We start from the raw sequence: 24,122 nt of genomic DNA, 5'->3' as shown, positions 1-24,122 counted from the left end.
ACTTGGAGAATGTTCTTCTGGCAAATGTCATTGAGAGCCACGTGTCACATATGCGAGTCATACTGTCTTGCAGGTCTTTCTTTCACTGTTCACCAGTCGTTGGAAAAGCTCCTTCATTCGTCTCACAAATGCAATTCTTTTGGTGCCCCAAAACTCATTATATTCTTCTGTTACCAATTAAAAAAGCACACCATCTAGAAATAAAAAAGTCTAACAAAACCAACAAAGAGCGTGCAGCTCAAAGTTAAAGCTTTGTACACACAAATACAGATACACATTTTTGGCATGAATGGAAGTGGTACATAAGCAAATCTAATGAGAAATTCTTCAAGTTATCTAATCAGATAGAACAATATATTGTCAATGGATTCCTTGCAAGTGTTTTCAAGCTTCTGTTATACAGTCACTTAAATAAATTGCATAAGTATAAGTAAACTACAGCACAAGATTCACAAAAAAGATTTTACATAGAAAGTGTTTACATATGAAAAAGGTAAAAATATTTTTAGCTTCTCTACGGATTATTTTGAAGCAGATTGTGATATCTTAAAACTTTCAGTGTTGTATGCAGAATGCAGTTGTTATCCTCAGAAACCCACCTGCAGTGTTGCACCTTAATCAATTTATATGTTAGAAGAAAGTATAGCACTATGGATAAAAAAGAGGACATTGTGTTTTGTTAGATAATCAGGCGTTAGGCAGTGTGAGATGATAGGGATGGCTCTAATGCAATTGTATTGGAAGAGAAACAATACTGTATAATGGAACAGAATCTGTTGCCAAGTGACTGCTACAGTTGAAATGGTCAAACAACCCATAGGAAAACTGGTTTCAAAGGTGTCCTAAGTGTGTCAATCACATTTTAATGAGTACCTAAATAGGAAAACCATTACCTACTCTCCATCATTTTATATAAAGGTAAAGGTTGCAATTCTGTGAGCCAAAAATTTGTTCAGATATCTTCATTATGACAATGGCAGATATAGATTGTGTCTGTGATGTTAATGTTCTTCAACAGTATTGCTATACTCACATAAACCAAAAGATAGAATCATAGAATCTAGGAATAATTTGGGTTATAAGGGAACTCTAAAGGTGATCTAGTCCAACCCCCCCTGCAATGAACAGGGATATCTTCAACTGGGATCAGGTTGCTCAGAACCCTGTCCAACCCTGTCCAAACCCCTTGGTTTCCAGGGACAGCGCATCTACCACCTCTCTGGGCAACCTATGACAGTGTTTCACCACCCTCATTGTTAAAAATTTTTTCCTTATATTTAGTCTAAATCTACCCTCTTTTAGATTAAAACCATTACTGCATGTCCTATCACAACAGGCTCTGCTAAGAAGTTTGTCCCCATCTCTCCTGTACACCCCCTTTAAGTTCTGAAAGGTCACAATAAGGTCTTGCCTGAGCCTTCTCTTCTCCAGACTGAACAACACCAACTCTCTCAGCCTGTCCTTAATTACATAAACTTAAAAAAATAAACTAGAATTGTTTAGTCACGTAAGGAAAAGTATTATTTCTCTACCTAATGAAGGAGTTCATCTGAAGCAGGGGTTCAAAATCTCTTTTCCAAGAAAGATCTGAGAGAATAATGAAAAATGGAAAACAGTTTCCAGGACAAGGAAGACATGAATAAAATTTGACTTATCTATATATTATTGATTTTTACATATAAATTTGTGCATTAAGACTGTGCAAAAGTCCCTGCAATTGTCACATTAATTAAAAACCTCAATATTAAAGACAAACCTGCTATTTAAAACGTCACGTTGTTAATGAAAAAAATATTTACATCTCATTATTTACAAATTATATGAATTTTTACAATCGATTATCTCAAAAATCAGTACAAACTATTATCTTCCCACTTCCAATGATGGGACATCCACAACTTCTCAGGGCAACCTGTTCCAGTATCTCACCACTCTCATCATAAAAAATTTATTCCTTATGTCCGATTTAAACCTATGGTCTTTTAGTTTAAAAACATTGCCCCCTGTCCCGTCACTGTGGGCCTTGGTAAAAAGTCTCTCTGTCTTTCTTTTAAGCCCTCTTTAAGTACTGGAAGGCTGCTATAAGGTCTCCCCGGAGCCTTCTCTTCCTCAGGCTGAAGAACCTCAACTTTCTCATCCTTTCTTCACAGGAGAGGTATTCCATCCCTTTGATCATTTTGCTGTCTTCCTCTGGACCCACCCTGACAGGTCCATGTCTTTCTTGTACATATTCACGTCTACAATTTTGCCACTAATCATACCAAATTCAACCACTTCTTTTGGATAAAGCTTAACTTGAAGCCATATTCTACAGACTTCAGAGTTCAATGTCAGATAATTCATTCAGTCCATCTCTCATGTCTGCCAGAATAACACTGCAGACGCAAAATCTTTTAATGAATTCAAAGGGAGTCCTGGACAAGTACTTGAAGTACAGACCTAAGGAATATAATTAATTTTTAAATTACTATTTATTTATGACATTTCCATGTTTCCCAGAAGATGAAGCTCAGGTAGTATTTTCTGAGGACACCTGAGAAGTCCTATCTTATATTTTGATGTGGTGGGGTTTTCAGTAAATCTTCAGGCAATTTCTATTTTACATTTAACACTGTGCTCATGGTATTTTAAGTTTCCTTTCTTAATCGCTACTGAATTGACTGTGAACTATTTCTTATAGTGAAAAATCACTAATAAACTGAAGTGAAGCCAAGTTATTCCAATATTCAAGTTGTTTAAGCAATGAAACAATATTTAAATTGTTTTTTCCATCTTACATTTCAAGTGAATAAATTTTTTTTCCAACGTGCCTGACAAATTGCAGTCGAAATTTCACAAATGCTCTAAAACCAAAACTCACTACCAATGCTCATGAACGCGTTTATAGAGGGTAATGACTGTCATTATGCTTATGGTTTCCAGACAAAATACTTGTAGACCTGTGTGGTTTTTTTCCTTGTTTACTGTCATTTAATCTTTATATAATATTCAACTATGTAAGTCGAAATTAGTGGTCAAAAACTGTCATCTGTGCTAACTGTATTTCAAGTCAAACACATCATAGTTCGATAAAAACATTGTTTATATGTCTGCACACACCTATGACAAATATGACTACACAAAGTATTAAACTGAGTTCTTAGAACAAATCTCTACTGTGATGTGATTATAACAGCACTGGCATAAATCATAGCCGTTTCTGCTGCATATCCCCTGTGTTCTCTTACTCATTTTCTGACTGATATCTCATAAAGCCAACAGTAGTTTATCATTTAGAGCATTTGGTGTGTTGCTTTATAAAACAACATTGTGATTTCCTGAAAGGAGAATGAACAGTTTTTAAGACTCCCTCGTTAAATCAGATTCTTCCAAAATCTCAGAAAATAATTTTGTAATTCACCTAAACAGTTTGTAAACTACCAAATTATAGACACAAAAGAACTTCTTTCCCTGCACATTAAAAAGTAGTAAAATGTATACTTGTGCTCTTGTTCTTCTGCAAGATGTCATCTTTTTTTTTTTTTTTTTATTAGCGATGTATAGTTTGAAAGAGAGCTGCCACACACAGACCAAGCAGACGTTGGCAAATGTTTGGCTGTGATTAATTTCTTTCAGGTAGTCCTTCATTTGCAGTAGTGATATACCTGGAGTGAAAAGGCCACTTGCCTCCAGTGCTGGCGTACATAGAAGTTCAGATGTGATCATTAGTGAGTGTCCCTACAGCATGTCTTCCACCAGACGCTTCTTCAAAAAATGTCCACCAGCTTTAATGCAATTTGACTAGCATTATTTGAAATACAGGATGCTAAATAACATCCTCTTACTGAACTTCACTCTTTCTTCCTTGCTGGTGGTCTACTAAAAGTCAATTTACTTAATCTTTGCGTCTTAGTATACAGCATCTACTCCAGACACAATTTTTCTTTTGAGATGTTTTAGATGCTAAATAATATTGTTTTTTAATTATGAAAATTATAAAAAGATGCAAAAAGTTCTGTTGCAGGTGTTAGAAGTCATAAACCAAATTTTACTCTAGGTCTTTTTGCAGGATTGTGTACCAACGTCTACTGGGGAACACCCTTTTCCCAAGTCCTGAACAATTACAGCACATCAATTCAGGTCCTATATTTGTCTAAAATTAGCTAGTATATAGACATCAGTGTTTTAATGAGTAAATATAACTTTGCTGTGGACAATTATGGACATACACAGTTATTATGATAAGCATTTATAAAGAAGGTTTTGCAGCCAGTGTAGCTACCATAAGAATTAAGGATGGAGACTGTTAGATTAAAAAGCATAACAAGAAGAGTGCAGAAGTTCATCTAACTCCTATTCTGACAATGATCCAATGTATAAAACTACTTACTGAAGTGGCACTCAATAACTTATTTTTAACATGCTTCTAACAAAAAAATTGTCTACTCCTCAAGTGTATGGGTGTATATACATAGACATATGAATGTTATACAGGTTTCTGTTTATACTGACATATTCATTAAAATTGTTTTCTATAATGGGCATATTTGCACATTGTACAAATAATATATGTATGTGGCTATGTGAGTGTACATTGCAATGTACCTGCCTGTGCAAAGTGCTATGTCTGTACTCCATCACATTTACTGCTTATTAAAGCAGCAGCCAAAAATATATATTTGTCAGAAGAGAAAAAAATCATCCCTCATAGGACTGAAAGTAAATTAAAGTGCTGCTGAATTATATGGTGATGCTAAAACGAAGTAGAAAAGGCTCCATAATGGCCCACGAGGTGCATATCAACTAAGTTCAGTGTACCTGTCATCCGTTCTCTCACAGACACCTTGCACACTTCATCAGAGTATACACTGTAAACAGTAAATAGCATTGCAAATATCTTTAATTTGTTTTTGATACTGAAAGGCTACTAAATAACATAGAACAGAATTCCTCTTAATTTCTTTAGGAAAAAACTCCATGTTTTCCAGGGATACATACCTTAAGGTCTGTCTCTTCATGCAGCTAATACACATACAGCATATTAAAATAAAACAGCATGTAAAAAAACCCTTTGATATCCTAAGTTTAGTAATAAAGAAGGCAGAAGGAAACCAGGCGCACTTCAAGGTGGAGATTTAGTAATGTAACTCTTGTGAACAAATATTTATTCCATGTTTAGAAATGGAGATGTTGAACAAATAGCTACTATAACTTTAATATAAGCCATCAAGCGTGGTCCGTACAGTCTTATGTACCGTGGCCAAAAGCAAATGTTGGTAGGTTATCCATCAGTACTAAGAAGATAAACTCTAGTCTTTTAACATTCATTGTAGCTTCAGTAATGGATAAGAAGAGTCATTTTATTAGGGCTGACTTTCTTGCTTTTTTCCTTTGTCTCATTTTTGTTCTTTATCCTCTGTGTCCTCCCCTGTCTTCCCCTTTTCAGTTATAAAGCCATGGCAGTTGACAAAGGAAATTGCCTTGTACCATAATTCTTTTGTAGCAAGACACTCTCCAGAGATTGGTAACACAGTAGAACTGAGCATGAACAAGATCTTAATCCTACTCAGTTCCCTACTGCTGCTATCAGTACGGACAAAGTGTCACTTTGCAAGAATGCAATCTTTCTCAATTAGGTATAAGACAAAGAGCCAAACTAAGGTGTATCCCAGGTGCCCGAAGACCAAATTACCTTTATTCTTGAAAATAAGGACCTGCAAAGCATCTCTCCTGATTTAGTTTGACTTGTAGGAGTATCAGTTATTTTAGTCAGATGACAAACAACATTAGCTCGAAAGGTGTCCATTGAAATTTAGCATGTTCCATAATATATGTAGTATAAAAAATTGCTTTAAAAAGCTAAACAGAAGAATGATTTAATCAGTCTGAGTATCAAGAAAAGAAAGAGGCAATGTTGAAAAAGTACAGCTACAGGTTTTGGAAGGTGCGATGAAAAAGACAGCAAAGGGATGTGCTGAAACTAATATCTGAAAACTGACCTCTGACACCTCTGACATCTTTTCCTTAATAAAGATGGTTTCCTTATTTACTGCACCATCTACAGGTGGTCTGAGATGTAGCTGTCTAATCATTATAAAACACTGACAGGCTCTTTAAATTTTTTTCCAAGCATCCTACTTTTTCTGTTACATAATAAAACCTGTATGATCCATGTCAATAGAAAGTATAGAGAAAACCTGTATCTGGTGATGTACACTGGCAGGTGAAATGATGCCGTTGCAGTATGTGGTGTGAACACTATTTCACAAATCATTAAGTGTAAATGGTCTTTTTGCAAGAACAGAATTGGTCCACAGTGCATAATCCAATATAGAAGAGGCAAGACTGTTTAATAATAAATTGAAGGTAGTTCATCACTGAAGCCATAGGACACATATTAATTCTGTTCTGGTTGGAGACTCTCATGTTGATGAAATACAGCTTTTCTTTCCTAGTGCAAATGCAAAATGCCCTGTATATCCTTGCTAAATCATATAGTTATCACAGAGCCATGGAGTAATCAGGGACTCAGATAGATATGCTTATTTCTTAGAGTATGGTAGGTAAAAAGACAGACACACCTATTTATTCTGTGTTTGTTTGGTAATCCAGCCTCTGTTTAGGGTGAATCAAGCTCCTTGACCCAAAACAAAACAAAAACCCTACCCAATGCTCAGTCATACCTGAAACTAAGGTAATTGTGATGCATTCCCACTTTTCTCATACCATTATCTAGATAGAAAGTGATTTTGTTTGATGACATCTCATCAAAATTGTATGTACTTTAGTCTAGGATTCTGAAATGATGGGAATGAGTAGCAAAGTGACATATGATATGAATGTGAAAACATTTTCTTAGGTCCCTTGCAGAATGCGTGCTCTCGATTTAGCTCTTGTGCTAAGAATAGAAGCAATATAATTTTCTTCATTTGTTTGACTGTGGGAAACAGCAGCAAAGTATTACAGGTACTGAAGTCACTAGCTTTTTTTCCATGTGCTGTTTATGTATTGCATTTATGTCCCATCTATAAAATAAAAATATGCAGGCAGAGAGCATCCGTGGGTAATTCAAAATAACACTAGCAGAAGATAATAGGCAGTAATTTGGTTACAAAGACTAGAACAAATGAGTCCTAGATGATTATTTATAAATAAAATATTTCTCATTAAGAAGTATTGGGGGAGAATCTTGATCCCAGATATGTCAAAGGAAAAAAAATCCTATTAATTTCAGTGAGACAGGACTTCACTTTTTGATGATTTCATATTAAAATAATTTAATAGCATGTCAAGAGAAGTCTTAAATCTAATTTGTCAGCTTGTCTGCACTGTTTATTTGTTTGCATTGCATTCTGGTGTTCTTTGAAGTTAATTTTATTAAATGGTATAAAATGAAAAAAGCAGCCTAAGCGATCTCTGAATAATAACTGGGAAAAGGGTTTTTATCTTACTAGTTGTTTTCAATGTTATGCATGATACATACAGTATTTTTACAATGAGATTGTCCTCTTACAGTGCATTTCTCAAAACTTGGATTAACTATGTCAGATTTTCCATGACCGCGCTGCAAGTAAGCAAATTGTGAAGATGGTGGTATTTTCAGTATATGCTATTACCTTGGTTCCCAGTTTCTAAATTGGACTGTTTGCTGATATTCACAAGTTGTGTCTCTACTCATGGATTGAGAATTCCCTTTTAAAGGCAATAAGTACTGCATACTGAGTTCTCATCTTGGTGTTCCATCAAGCCATGATAAGGTTCTGTCCCTCAACTTGAGAAGTGTCTCAGGGTCAGGGTCCTCACGAGTAGCTGATATACTACAGAATCTTTTTGAATTTTGTTGCAATTTTTGCTTTAAAAGGAATTGCCACCTGGTCCACCTGTCCAATCTATTTTAGGGTAAATGAAATTTTACTGCTTCCTAAAAGTGCCATATATAGTCCAGTAAAATATTCTCAGTGATGCAGGTTAAGCAGTTACTGAGGATTATACAAGGAAAGCAATTGAAGAGAACAAGCTGCTTTTATTAACTTAAAGAAGCCCTATCAGAATGTATTATAGAGTGTTGAGCTCAGTAACACTCTTACCTTCAAACCAGTAAGTACTTCTGCTTATTTTTCATAATTCATAAAAACTGATTTAGGAATAATTTATATGACACACGTTTAGGTTTTTAGCAATTTGTGAAAAAGCCAACGTGTTTTACAAATGTACTTATTGCTTAGAAGTCAATCTACACATAAATAAATATATATATTTGTACATAATTTTATCAACCTATGTTAACTCTCTGAGGCAAGCATTCAATAAATAGTTCTGAGGAACTGCAGTGTTCAAAAACATGAAAAAATCATTCACCTGGCTTTGACAGCAATATAGATTACCCAAGGGTGCCTATTCCTAATGCAGGAGAATTAACCTTTAAAATTAAAATTCAGAACAGTCACCACAGCGTGCACCGTGACACTGAAGTCAACACATAGGAACATGAAAGATAACATGTGAAACTGTCTCTCTCATGTGTTTATGTCACTGCTGTAGCTACCTATCTGTGTGAAACTGGGTGCTTAGGTGAGTAGGTCTTGCTTCTCCTTTCTACTTTGGCACTATGAGGTAGTCATTGAAAAAGGATATGTCTGGTCCCTGTTCACTGCTTATGCATTTTGCAGTAATAAAAATGAAAAGAAAAAAACCCACCCAAAACATATGAAACCACATGAGGAAGTAACACAGAGATCCCCAAGATACTGTATTTTAAGACAGTGATTTGACTGCTGGTCACCACGTTCTGCATCATCTTGTGTATCTGCTGCACATGCAAAACATGAAGTTCTGGCTATACAGGGCAGCACTTCAGCTTCTGGTGAGGCAAGGTATTAAATGGGTCTTACTGGGCATATGCTTAACTAATTCACCCAATTTTAGCTATTTAGAATTTGGACATCTAGTTTAAGCCAGTTGTTACACTCCTACTGTAGTGTGGTACGTTGAAGTGTAGACACATCCAGAGTGTATCAGAGTGAACCAGTATTCATCCCAGTTCAAACTAGGGTGAAGGAACTGTTACTCAGAAATTCTCTAGAACAAAAGCAACCAAGTTGACTACCTTGAATGTTTGAAATACTTTGTATTCCTGACTTAATAACTTAAAACTCACAACATTTCCCCACTCTTATTTTTGCAAAAAGAACCCTCCTTCATGTGGACATCTTTGGGAAAAAATGTGTGCAATTTGTTAAAGATCATTCAAAAGAAACAGATAGTTCTTTCATTTGGGGATCATTTCATGCATTGTCAAATGCATTTTTATTCCTTACACATTAGACAAAGAGTGTTTAATAGTCTCTATGAAGTGTGCTGTTGAACTGTCAGTTCTAGGAACTTGTTTTGATACCCTGATGGAAGAAGTGCAGTCTTGCTGCGATTAGTCTCAAGAAGGATTTTGTCCCCGCCACGCTGTAGACCTGATTTTGCAATGTACTTAAGTAAGAGCCATTGGTAAGTAGGGCTCTCCAAAACCAACGTTACGCATAAACTGAAGTATGTTCTTGAATCATGCCAGTGGTTTTGTGTGAGTGGCATTCTCTTTCCTCTTAGCGGGAATGAAGTGAGTGGCAAAACTGCATGGGAAATGCCCAAGGACTGCAGTTCTACACATCCTTCATCTTCACTTGAACTCAATCTGATTGGGAATAAGGCCAGGTACCCTGGGATTTTGCCCGCCTATCTAAGGGTCCTTTTTACTACTGCACCTCTCTCCTGGCCTCCCCATACATCAGCAGAGAAGAGAAAGATGAGCTTGAAAGAGAAAGAAAGAAAAAGAGATAGCTTGTTTCTTTCATTGTTGTTCTCCTGAGATAAAGAGACCATCAATGCCCTTTAAATTTCTCATCCAGGAAATGACATGCTTAAATAGATTTGCTGTTCCTGCAGAAAGGCAATTGTCTTGATCTTCTGACAAGATTTGTCATGTTACGTACAGCTGTAAAAAAAGGAGTTTACAATGTAGGTAGGAAGTATGGCCACCTGAATGGTATACTGGGCTATTTTGTTTTGTTTTGGTTTTTTTTTGACTCACTATCTACAGGATATAAGTAAACATCATTGATCAAACAAGATGAAAGGAATTGCACATAGAGCTGAGTGAAGTTATTTTATTTTCTCTAGCATAGATTGGTGGGCTCAGGAGGACATCATCTGAAACAAATATGATATAGTTTCACATAAATGGCCAAATTCCTCTAGTTTATCTGAAACAGAATGTCCTTAACTCTGTTTATGGTACATAGGAGTTTACCTGTCACATACACACAGAGAATGAGTTCTGCTGAGATTAGGGTTGGTTTTTTTTTTTTTTATCTGGGAGTGGCAAATATAGAGAGACAATTTTGGGGAAAATACTTCTAGCACTTGCTTCGTGTACTGTGCGCACTTATGATACTGTCCTTTTGGGTTTTTCCCTCTTCATGTTACTACCACAAACACAGTTAACTTTATTTATCTTGGTGCAGGTTAGAGATTTTTCCAGTCATTAACATGAAGAGAACAACACATCCTGAAGCAAAGGGACCTGCATAGATTTAGGACAGTTAAAGACCTCCCTCATATTCGATTTAATTTCAAGTAGATACTAAACCATTCATAGATACAGACAAAGGGCACCAATGGCAGTGTTATCCTATGCCACTAAGGGGAAGTCATTTACAAACCCTTAGACAAAAGAAAATGAAACAATACTCCTTGCCTTAAGTTTCTGTGTTGTCCGATGCATGTGAAATTAATGTCTCCTCAAAGTGACAGCACAATGTGAGTGAGAATGACCTTATAATTATGTGAAATACTACTGAAATCACAATGAAAAATGTTAGTGCTTAAAAATATCTGGAGGGTGTGGGGGGATATCTTTAAATGAGGCTGAAAAGACAATAAAAAATAGCTCTTTTCCACTTTTAAGCAAAGTAGTTTGAAATGTACTTTCTAAAGTGTACATTTCTAAATGTACAGCTAAATATGGATATCATAATAAAGTATGCAACCAAAAATTTGAAATGTACTTTCTTCTGCATAAATACACATTAGATATATAAAAAAGATGTTTTTCTAGCCAGCTGTAAATTTTATTAATTGCATGTTTATTCTGTAGAGCAATCTGTCTTTCTTTTTAACAAGACACAATATTATTTGTAATATAATTCCTTGGAAGGCCACTGATATGCTTAGAATTAATGGTCTGCTCAAATTCCTTATTAGAGCTTTCATAAGTAAACTCAAAATAAGTTCTCATTACAGGGTTTCCTTTTTTATTTCATCATTTACAAATAGATATTTGTTTTTAATTTGATATGCCCTTTATGTTAATACAACTAGATTTTTTACTGTGGAAAGAAAAAGTGAGGACTTCTATGACAGGTTATCCCTTCAGATGGATTAAGGAATCCACAGATAGTCAGTGGAAAAATATCTTTGTTTTTTTGCCATGACAATGAATTTGCTAATCTTCTTTATTTGTTTAATCAGGATTAAATATAGACAAAGGAATTTCAGAGTAATTTTCACAAATGTAGTCTGACTGATCTGAATTATACACTTCTGAAGTATAATACATCCATGTGATGAAAGGGACATCAAATCACATGTTGCTCAATTGATTTAATTATGTACCATAGAAGGGTTAAAAATTCCCTTGGGTGGAGACCCACTGTTTTTAATGGAATTTTCAATGAGAACTACACTAACTTGCTTGTGTATGGTTTTTTTGTGTTTCTTTTTCTTCCTCTAGGCTGTACTTTGGAGGTACAAGTTTTCCCAGCTGAAAGGTTCTTCAGACGACGGGAAGAGCAAAATCAAATTTTTGTTCCAAAACCAAGATACTAAACAAATTGAAGCAAAGGTAAAAGCAATACATTGTTTGTTTTATAAAGGCAATGTACATTAAAAGCACTTACCAAAGCAGCTAGGGGAACAGAGGAGTAAATTAAACAAAATTACTTGGAAATATTAATGTCCAAAGTATGTACAAAGATATACAAAGTAATGTACAAAGAATGCAAAGAAAGTGAAAGAAATTCAAAGAAAAGAAAACTGAATCAATTGCTTGGATTTTTGCTAGCTTAAAGTTTTTTGAAAGGTGTAATTACATTGAAAAATAATAAAAACTAGGACTCGCTGTATATGGTTTTGGGCACGTTTGCCAGCTCTCCTCTCTATCATTTTGATAAAGTTGGCTGAGAGTTTGAATGCCTTGTTTTTCACCTATACTCATATCATGAAGAAATGGTGCAAAATATATCTTTAAGTCAATCTGGGGGAAAAAAAAAAACAGCAAAGGTCTAAAATCTGTTTTTATTTCTCAGAGAAAAAAAGTTCCCTTACAAGACTGAAGTTTTGTGTCTGTGTCTAATTCAAAATCAGAAAAGTTGTCTTTTCAGTTGTGCTTTTGATTCAAGAGTTAATTTAGGAAAACAGTAAGCCTGAGAGATTTAGGCTTAGTTTTATTTCTGTCTTTTAAGAATAGGACATTTACTGTCCCACTGTGTGTGAGAAGTGATCTCTCAGGATCTTTGATAACTGGAATTGCCTTAGAGTCTGAATCAAAGGTCTTTTTGACTAGAAACCCATTTTTTGTGTAAAACTGAAGACTGTTTTCTTGGCTACTTTTAAGCCTTGCTTTTGAAGCATTTGCTATACCATTTTGCCTGATCGTGTCAGACAGAAAATTGCTGAATGAATGTGATAACAATACGGTTCTGTGAGCAAAAAGGGAATGGTTAACTAAATTGTTGTCTGAAAGAGCTAAATATGGATATCATAATAAAGTATGCAACCAAAAAAGACATTGTATCGGGGGCAGTTGTTTAAATGCAAATAGCGACATTAAGCAGCTATTTTTCTTTCCTGCATGTCGCTTACATTTGGGATTAATTATTTTCTACCAAACAACTATTTACTTGATTTTAAATGTTGTACTCAATACAATGTATGTATGTATGTATGTATGTAAAAGCTCCCATTAAATCAACAGCAATGAAATGTGGCAAAGCATGGCTTTCAATACCTTCATGTTCTGATATATCTCAAAGATAAATGTTTTCTTACTTCCAATTTTCTTCAGAAATTTTTTTAATAGTACAGGATTTCTTTTAATCGCTAATAAGAAAACATAACAACAACCTAATGTTGTGAGGATAATTTTCCCTTAAGCAAATAATTAGAAAATTTTATCATGCTCCTAAGTACAGCTGAAGGATGAAACTCATCATTATTTTTCTAATATCTGTCTGCTATTGTTATTGTATTAAAAAATGATTGTAGGACTAAAGAAATTTCATAGGAATCCAAGAATGGGACAGTGATTCTTTTTTTTCAATAAAACTACAATGTATTTTTTATACTAAATTAGATTAAAAAAATTAAAAACAAAGTATGAAATCTAGATTTTGAAGAAGAAAAATAGTTTTCATCAAAATGGTTTTGTGTTTTAAATTAAATCTTTCATGCTTATCATTTTATAAGCCGCGGAGGTTATACTCAGAGGTATCCCGGTACCTTTATCATACCTATTTTTATTCCCACTCAAATTGAGTATAGCTTTATTTATAGCAATTTTCATCTTTCTACCTTTTAGCAAGGTAGACATTCTACCTTCTGCCTTATGAAGGAAGAATGTTATACAAACTTGCTAGCATGCTTATTAATATGTTGTCATGTTCCTTGGTTGCTTCTCTTCATTATAAATTTAAACTTTCACATTGACTAATTTGGAAATAAAAATTTGTTATTTTTAATTCATTTTCTTGGTGATCAAAGCGTATCAGTTATATCATGGTAAAAAATTGTCAGATTATGTTGTCTTTGGAAGTGCTACAGCATTTGTAATGAGCACTTCTATCCATTTCAATTTGTTTATGTATGAAATATGTTGCTTAGACTAAGAAATATAGATAAATGTGGCTATAAAATGAATGTGAAGATTCTTGGATCATATTTTTTCAACTTTGGTTAGTTTAAAATTCTATGGATAGGCCCCTTCTGTATCCTTTAAACCTTTAATGGATTTAAATCACTATTCAGCATGAGAGGAGGTGGAACAATCAAACCTCTATATTTTGGACTTAAGTAGCATTGCAGAGTTAGAGGTATAGCTATTTGGGGAACTCCTGAGTCATTAGGAAATGTTAATCAGATTTTCAGAAATGCATACTGTATGCAGGCTTCATTTGGAATCAGATGATGTGAATTTTGTAAAACATCTGTTAAAGGTTGTGATGAATATTCATGGCCACAGCTATCATCACCTGTTAAATGCAGCTCGGTGCTTCAGATGGCGTGGAGACCCACTGTTATAAGGGGAAAGAGAACGTAACATTTTCTTTACATGAAGATAATTTTTTTTGCCAGTTATTTTAAACAGGGAATAATCAGAATATAGTGAAATGAGAGCTCACAGCCAAGAACAAAACCAAAAATCTGAGGAGCCATCTCCCAACATATTAGGGCTCTTCACTTCTATGTTCCCAACCAGTAATGTAGAAGAAAGACATGGCTTTGATACAGCTTAAGAGAGTCACTAGAACTGAGAGTGCTTTTTTCCCCTTTGTCATTAACACTAACATACTCTATGCAGAACCTGCTATGGCATATGCATACCCAATCTGAGACTACTGCTTTTCTTGCCTCCAAGGTTTGCTTTCCTCCATCTCTGACTTTCAGCTATGGCACTGGTGGAATGTGTTAACATATTTAATGCCTTATAATTCAGTTACTCCCTGCAAATGTGAGGTGGTCTGGCCATGGGTGCTGGGGTGGTGGGTGTTCTTGTTGTTTGATTTCTTTTTAAATAATATTGCTTTCAACATGGTTAACAGCTGGCTGAATATGAGCTGGCATTGTGCCCAGGTGGCCAAGAAAGCCAATAGCATCCTGACCTGTATCAGGAATAGTGTGGCAAGCAGGACCAGGGAACCGATCACCCTCCCGTACTTGGCACTGGTGAGGCCACACCTTGAGTACTGTGTCCAGTTTTGGGCCCCTCACTACAAGAAAGACATTGAGGTGCTGGAGTGTGTCCAGAGAAGGGCAATGAAGGTGGTGAGGGGCCCAGAGAACAAGTCTTATGAGGCACAGCTGAGGGAACTGGGTTTGTTTAGCCTGGAGAAAAGGAGACTGAGGGGAGACCTTATCACTCTCTCCAACTACCTGAAAGGAGGTTGTAGCCAGGTGGGGGTCAGTCTCTTCTCCGAAATAACAGGCGACAGGACAAGAGGAAATGACCTCAAGTTGCAGCAGAGGACGTTTAGATTGGATATTAGGAAACATTTATTCATGGAATGGGTTATGAAGCATTGGAACAGGCTGCCCAGGGGAGTAGTTGAGTCACCATTCCTGTAGGTATTTAAAAGCCATTGTTTAGTGGTGGACTTGACAGTGTTACGTTTACGGTTGGACTCAATGATCTTAAAGGTCTTTTCCAACCTAAATGATTCTATGATTCTATATAATTCCTTCCTGTAAAAATATGAGTTATCAAAATCCAAAATGCTTCCTGTCTTCCTTCCTTTACAATGCTGCACATTTTGTCTCTCTCATGCTATCCCAATGTGTGTGTGATTATGGCATGTTGTATCTGTGTGATAATATCCGTTAGCTTTAGAACACTTACTCATTATCTAGAGAATTAAGAGTGTCAGAGTGCTTACCTATTGAGTTTTGATCCAAAATTTTGATAAATTTATTATTATTCTAAAAATATATTCAGACTTGTAGATGGACATTGCTTGGAAAAAAATAATTCTGCACCACCATTTAAATTTTAGCCATACTGTCTTCATAATTATCCAGTATCTCCTCTGTATTCTGGTGGAATATACGGAGATATCACTGTTAATGTTAGAAGAATATAGGAAAAATACTTTTTGAGAAAAAATGCAGAACCACATCCATTTATCAGTCCCCTTTTTTTTTCTTGAGAAACACGCTTGCCACCAGAGTTCATATTCCTAAGTGACAGACTTTCAGTGACACAGAATAACTGAATATTTTTATAATGCTGTCAAAATTCTTTTATAATGTGCTTCATGCCTGATGTAACAAAATTCAAAATGGCATGCTTTGAGACATACAACATGTGCTATGGATTTACTTACAGTTTCACCAGGTTTACTTCTTTTCAGTTTGAAAGTAATTTAAGATATTTAAACATTTGCATTATTCTCTCAGATATTGTTAAAATACTGCCTTTTTTACCTGTAGAGATTTTATGTTGATGCTTTTGTTTGGCTTCTCTGTAAGTAATATATTACTGTAAAGATATATAGAGTAGTATAAAAGAAGTGTTTCCTTGTAGATTTAAGCAATTCCAGTGACAAAAATCTGAACCGTAATTACCATAGGTCACACCAGTGGGTCCATGTCAGGGTGCCTGGATGCAAACACCTAACTTTGAAGGGCTCTAAGGCAAGGTCTAAGTGGTTTCTGAGAAGAAAACCACTTAGGGGCAACATTAATCACTGATACACCTTAGACTTTCCAATCTGTAGGTTATTTCCCAGCTGTCACTCAGCAGGAGATATTGCACAAGTTTGCACAGTCAGACAAAATTTTTCTGACTGAGAGCTACAAAATAGAGCTGTCGGCTTGGCAGAGTGTGGAGCCTACGTGTCCCTCTCCTTTGTTCTTACTGAGCTGTTGGGGGTGGGTTGAAAAAACCAAGCACAGAAGGGCAAAGCTTTCGCCTCATCTGTAAGACACAGAGGGATTCACTTAGGAACCTTCGCTTAGTTACCTATCTATTTACCTATTTGTTTAGCTACAGTGTAATGATCCATAGTGTCTCTCCAGTATCACAACAGCTTCCAGAGGCTAACGCAATCTCAGGACTGTAATAAACTCAGTGTGCTGTGCTCTTTAATTTTACCTGGCTAAGTAATGGACCACTGCAATAGAAACTGCTTTATATTTTTCTTACAAAAATGAAGAGTATCTTAAATCTGTGAGAGATCCTGTTTCGAGATATATATATATACACACGCACGTATATATATGTGTGTATATGTATGTGTGTGTATATATGTGTGTGTGTATATATATACGTGCTCCCAAACGTCGGAGTATGTAATGTGTATAATGTGTATAAAAATCAACATCATCACTGTTTTTCTTATTACATGCAATTTCCATTTGAATTCTGTAAGCAAACGCACCAATCAGTAATTTCTGTGAAATGAGAGTTTCTGTGCCTTGGAAAACATATGTATAACTCAAAATCTACACTTCGGTCTGTGCTTTCACCTTTCTCAACTTGCAGGGCTTTTTCGCAGCTCAACAGTTTTGTCAGAAAAACTCAGGCAAGGTCACAGAGCTGCGCTGCATCAGGTTAGCTTTTGTTCACCGACCAGCTGAACCCACAAGCTGAGTGTTACAAAACCGAAGTGAATACAAAAATCAGCACATCAAGATAAAGATACCGTCAGTTTTCTTTGCCTATTTGAATATGGAGAACAGAAGAGGGCAGAAATATGGTATCAGAAAAGGAAAGAGTGTAACTTCAAGGATGTAGCATTAATACTTATTAATTAATTTATACTACCTTAATAGTAATGCCAATTCATTTTGTACTTGAAATTATCTTGTATAGAAACCTAATCTAAAATAAGACAAATAGCCTGCGTTACTGCTGTTGTAATGTGAACAAAATGCTCCCTTTCAAGTGTTGCAAGGTGTCTTGATGGATGCTTGCACCGTTTTCCAGGCTGACATTTCTGCTCATTTTAAGTAGATTCTCCAAAATAAAATTTAAATTAATCCTTGTTCTTAGCCTTGAGGGTTTTTCTGTGAGCCTCACAGTGCTCTTCAAATTTAGAATATCATCTTTATATGGTTTTTAAGTATGCATCCTTAGGATTTTTACAAAGTGATTGCTCAATTGCAGTGACTGCATTCTGAGGTCAGATTTCTGACCTGTGCACGTTTGTGTGACTTAATTTTTAGTTTCCCCATGTCTTGCACATGGATTGTCTGTTTAATATTTATTTTAGATCAGATTCTATGACCATGTAACACCACATTTGATGAAAGAACAAATATCTTCTCATATCAGCAGTTTATATATGGATGAAAGATAATATTTTTTTCTAACCAGATCATGAGTATTTACAAACTTACAATTGCTTGATTTTGTATGTGTATTGTTTATGTAGTCGTATCATTAATATAATGCAATAAGAGTGGGGATTTTTTTCATCTGGGGGCACTGTCTTTCTGGTTTCTCTTTCCATCTCTGTCCTTTCAATCCAGTTTTTCTTTGTGAAAGGTTACTAGACTTCCCAAACACTTCTGACCATGCTCAATGGCTACATCTTTCTCACATACCTGCCCACTTACATTGTCCTCAGCAGAAACTGTGAATGTTCAGTTTAATAATCTGGCAATGTCTGGTATAATGACAGCAACGTAGGGTGAGAGTAGTTTGATCAAGAGATAGTTTAGAAAGACATTTTGAAGACCAGAGGGTCCACTGATATGCCTAGGAGAGTAGGGTCTTAGGTGAGGTGTACATACAACAGTCTGGAAATCGGAATAGTAGTAGTTTGTGTAATTGGGCATGGACAAGTAGCTGTGGCTTAAGTTTGGATTTCTTTGTTTTTTGGGGATTCAGAGCATTTGATTTTCCCTTCTGGTAGCAACTTTAATGGCTTCACTGCATATTTCTTCGGGTTTCTTAGGGATTGCCTGTTTGTTTATTTGAAACTCCATCTGAAGCTGGGTGTGCAATACACAATACCCTGCCTAGATAAAAATGTATTCAGACAAGAGGATGACTAATGACAAAGTATATATGAAAACAACCAGGGGTGGCTAGGTGTGCACAAAAGGGTGGGGGTTCCCCTCCATCTGCTGGCAGTAGTGGAGACCCATGGGCAGCTAAAAGTGCAAGTTCTCAGCAGAAGGGAGGGAATGTTTTGTCTGTCAGCAGCTCTACGTGAAGTCTTATCTGTTCACTAAGCCTTCTTGTTATTATGCTAATCTGCCAGAAAAGTGTTTTTCTTGGTAGATCACGTTCCCATCAATCAGGCTCCTGTGAACTGAGCTGCAGACGTTAATCAGGCCTGTATGTACTCACCATATATCAGTCAGTTTACTGTGCTTCACATTGCTTTAATTTCCAGTTAAATATGCATGTCGACATTGAAATAGGAATAACGTTTCGTGGCAAATAGTAATCTAGTGTTTGCTGACTTCTTAGTGCTCATCTTTGCAGTCAAGACAATGTCTGTGTTGCATCATCATTGCTATCAATAATAGTAATCCAGTGGAACCTTCAGAGGCTGTGTTCTTTCCTTGAAGGTCCATTGAGCAATGGATCTTTCCAGTGTGTTACTGTTGTAGAAACACCTGTGATAACTGTTGGTGATAATTGTACTAATGCATAATAATTGTACTAATGCACTGTGAAAATTCAGTGTCCAGTAGCTGTGATTATAACAGTAAGAACTTTCAGCTAGTAGGGTTATCTAATTGACTCGAACAATTCTCAAATGGTAATATTAGTTTTAATAGCCTTATCCTGTTGAGACATAGGGCCAAATGTAGTCTTTCTACAGATAACACATGGAATTGATATTACGAATATTTCACTGTTCTACTAAATATTTATTCTCTCACCTTAAGCATCAATTTTATTTTTATAGTACCAGAAGGAGGAATAATGTTAATAAGAAGGAGTTGACTGAAAAGTAACTTAATTTGAATGACTGATATTTCTTATTCTGAAATAGCTTCCATAATTCCTTGTTTCCTCATCTTTGAATTTCCATTGTGTTCCTATCTATGATAATTTTTCTTATTTTGAAATTTGAGGGAAGAAAAAGACCTTTGGCATAGTAATAAAATTGCCCTTCTCACAGTGTTTAAAAATGAGAATGGCTCTAAACAGATTTTTTTAAATGGACACAGATGGCAGGTTTGTGAAACTTGGCGTAAACTTTATCTTCTTTATTGAGAATTGGTAGTTAGGGGAGTTTAAAGCAGCTCATGGGACGTTGTAAATTCATTTCTGAGCGCATCTGAAGGACATCTGCTCAGGTTGCAAGAGAGCTGAACAAAGCTCCACCCATTCAGTACATCGCTGGACACTCCGCACACGCAGCTGTCTGCTGTCAGGCAGTTGTTCCCCCTTGCACATGAGGGATTTGTAAAGGTCTCCATGAATTACATGAAACAACATCTTCCAGGAAATCTCAAGAGGCAGAAAATTGCAGGTTAATGTCATTCTGAGAGATTTAGCAATTTTTGTTGAATTTACAACATTATCAATATTCTTCTAAACAAAAAAGCAAAACCCTCAGCACTACATAGCCTGGAAACACCAGTGCTGGACAGAAAGACAAATAGAATATACCACAGATACCTGTTACTGGCTTCATGTTACAGTGAAGAAATCTGTATAGGCAGTGACCCAAAGCAGAAAGATAGTAACTCTGCACCACCATCCCTGCACATACATGTATTCAAATACCTCAATATTTGCTTTCAAATGCAACATATATTTATTGATTAAATGCCAACTCCAAAAACACATACTGAAGATAAGCTAAAAAAAAACTTGATTAGATAAAGTCAATTAGACACAATGGAGCAAATTTATGTGAAAAAATGTAGTTTTCATTTATTTCCTCTGTAGTGGTGTCTAAAAGAGTCCCAGGTAGTCTAATCACATGCTGAGGAGCTATAAAGAAGTGTAAATTGAAGTAGAAATTGTCTAGTATTGCTGATAAGTTTAAAACACAGAATCTAGTCCTTTTTCTTCAGTCCAATAATACCCTTTCAATGAGAACAGATCCAGAATATAACTGTGATGGTAGCAATTTTTGAATTTTTTTGTTTTTTTTTTCTTAAATAGAGAATCACCATAAGTAAGATAATAGCTACCAGTGTGAGGTGATGTGATGAACAAATATAATATATGTGGAACTCAATGTTATTGATCTTTGTGGGCACATTTGGTATACAGTAGTAGTCCAGAGATGCGTAGACAGTTATGGTGCAGTCATTTAATTTCTAGCTAAATTAACCTGCAAAAGTGACAGATTTGTATTAATCTGAGTCAATAAAAACTTATTATGTGGTGTCCCTTTCCTTCCCCTTTAGCCAGTAGGATCTCATATTTCTATGGAGACAATTAACTCAGAAATTTGTCCATCTTAGGCTCCAAACAATTATTTACTGAATGGGAATGGTTCAATGTCTAAGTGGCTATAATGGAGAATTGTCAGGCACATTAGCAGAATTACATCAAACTATTAAAATTATTGCTATTTGAATAGTGGTCCATTCCTGCATATATGTTCGTGAGGTGTTCTTTTGTTTCATGTTTAATCTTTTTGTTTTCACTTCCAGGAGCTGGAGTTTTCCAACCTGTTTGCGGTCCTTCACTGTATCCACTCATTCTTTGCAGCCAAAGTGGCTTGTTTGGACCCTTTGTATGTAGGCAGTCAAGCCACAGCTTCTGCTGCTCCCACAACTTCTGGTACTGGCAAATTAAAGTATACTACTTGACATCTTGCATTACGGCACTGCCACTTAACAACAAGACATAACAATGTATAAATATATTCATAAGATGTAGACCTTTGGTGAACCATATACGTGGAAACCAATCCTGGAGGCAAGACATCTTGCAGCATCAGCAGATAAATGGTCACGTGGGATCATAAATTCATCTCTGTTCTGCAAGACATCAGTAAATAAAACTAGTCGAAACCCCAGAATAGGATGGATATGCTTTTAGTATGATCTATTTGTACTTACATAGTGCTTTAAGCAACACTGGAAGCAAAGGAATAAATGACGAAATGAAGCACTTCAGTATTTAATAAAATTTTCAAATTGCTGTAATAATACACAAATAGAATTGTCATTTTCCTGTTTTCAGATGTTTTTTATGACGATATACTAAATTCTGAGTATGAACTTAATACCCTATCATTATATTATAACTGACATAAGAGCAAGCAACAAGCATATAGTACATGGTGACAAGGAGATAAGCATGAAAAGGCATTTGTGTAAGTATCTCCTCAAATAAGAAAGCACTTTAAGCACTGTTGTAAATCCATACTTGTGTCCATACATGGAGTCATGCTACCTTTTGTATTTTGTTCTTTCAGTCTAACAATAACAACAACAAAGATATAGCCATATTGGACTGATACCTAAAAAAAAAAAAAAGCCAGCCACAAAAAGCAAAACACCTTTCCATGAGTAAGTCCCTCTTCCTCAAGTAAAAATAATACAAAATGAATTTCATTTTAATCACAAGTTAAGTGCAAGTGCATAAAATATCATGTCTACTATTTTCTTCCTCCTTTTTTTTTTGTCAAGAATTAAATTCTGTCAGTCTAATAGTCTTTGTTCACAAGACTTAGCTGTTGAATGTGTTTCAGAAACAATCTGCTTAATACATTGTTTCCATGTTTAACCTTGATTTCACATCATAAGTAGGAACTCTGTTCCCCTCAGGCTCTCAACAAAATAGACATTCTACATTATTCTTGAAAAATGAGTCCACCCTTTGGATTCTTAATAATTTCTTTTTTATATATATTGTTAGTAAAAGACAGGAATAAATTAAATAACTTATAAAGAACAGATGACAGAATGCATAATATCTTTGTACGTTAAGAATATTACATCACTCTGGACCACATACTAGTTTCAGAGTGTCATTTAATGATGAAATCTGAGGGACTTGTAAATTTTAAATGAATAACTTTATTTAAATATCATTTTGCAAAATAATTTAATTTTGTGCTATTACATACATCAGTGAAGATGGAAAAATGGTGGGAGTATGCGTGGGATATACCTGAAACAACAGAAATGGTGAGGGACTTTTTTTGCCAGACAGGATAAGAGAACCTAAAAAACTGCAGGAAGAACAGCTAGTGCAGCTACAGCGTGTACATAACATTTTAAATATTACTTTGTGGGGATTCTGTTTATTGTATTGAAATCAAAACTTGTTTGTTTTTTTTTTTCTTTTTTTTTTTTCCCACTTTAACTTGTTATAGAAGCACATAGCACATAAGGGTTATGGACACTATCTGCCTTGTTTAGCAGAAAGACTAATTCTGTCACATCCCTGTCTACATATGAACATAATTAAAACTTCAAAAGTGAAGCTAGAGAAAAGCTTTTTCAAAATGGGAACAATTCAAAAATACAAGGCAGGAAAAAAAAGATGAATGAACTGTAGGGGAAAATCATGTCTCTTTCTTTTTTGCTTTGCAGTAGAAGTATTTGTATTTATGTCTGTGAGAGTATCCTTGCCTTGAAATATAGCTGATCACTTGATACTAGTTCCAAATAATTTGAAAGTATATTTTTTGGGGACGCTTATCACTTTCAAATGACTTTCAGTACACACTTACTTCTCTACTAGTACATCGCCAAGGGTTACACATTTATTTTCCATGCTAAATACAATGGAATGATGTCGTAATTCAGCTATTAAATTCTTTAAGTGTCATCAAAATCCAACATTTTCATAGTCATCATCATGTCTTTGTTTATATTAATTGTCCCTAAATAAGAGGGTCACATCCTGGTCTCCGAATGACACATAAAACTACCATGGCTGTCCGTGGGATCTTGAGTTTGTTCCCGAGAGAGTAGAAACACCAGATATTTTGAATCCAAAGCTACAACAGTCTAAGGGGTTTAACGGTGGTAACTCAGGCACCGTCCTTGTCAAGAAAGCATATACTGGAAACAAGTTTTGACAGAGCAGTGACAGCGCTGAAAACAGGAGCCCGATATCTGTTAATGACAGTTCTCTGAATCTGCTCCGGAATCACCTCCTTCCAAATTTTAGTGCGTTGCTGTGGCATTCAGCTATCACAGTGCTGGCATGTGCGAACACCTCGGTAAATTTTCTGCTGCTAATAGCAGAATCTAAAACTCATCAGCTGCCAGTTGAAAGTCTTTCCTTCAACCGTTCATGTTATGTGCACAGTCGTACCACTGAAACCAAGAGTTGTTTAAGGGACCTTGTTTAATCTGCCTAAAGAACGTCACATTTACCCAACCCAAAAAGTATGTTATTGCAAATTGCTGTAAATTAAGGGATTCCGTGATATGAAAGCATC

General features: G+C 35.6%; 1 protein-coding gene across 1 annotated transcript in view; it reads left to right on the top strand.

The window, feature by feature from the left end:
• SNTG1 (syntrophin gamma 1) overlaps nucleotides 1-21,531 on the top strand; it is a 166,621-nt gene extending 145,090 nt beyond the window's left edge. Inside the window, exons 16-17 of the mRNA XM_054189470.1 lie at nucleotides 11,759-11,869; nucleotides 21,373-21,531. Of these exons, the coding sequence (XP_054045445.1) occupies nucleotides 11,759-11,869; nucleotides 21,373-21,531 (270 nt within the window). The remainder of the gene's footprint in view (nucleotides 1-11,758; nucleotides 11,870-21,372) is intronic.
• The last annotated feature ends 2,591 nt before the right edge of the window (nucleotides 21,532-24,122 follow it).

Source organism: Rissa tridactyla, chromosome 2 (assembly GCF_028500815.1).
Source record: "Rissa tridactyla isolate bRisTri1 chromosome 2, bRisTri1.patW.cur.20221130, whole genome shotgun sequence".
NCBI classification, from domain to species: Eukaryota; Metazoa; Chordata; class Aves; order Charadriiformes; family Laridae; genus Rissa; species Rissa tridactyla.
Note: the sequence above shows the minus strand (reverse complement) of the source record. Positions and strands in the feature narration are given on the sequence as shown.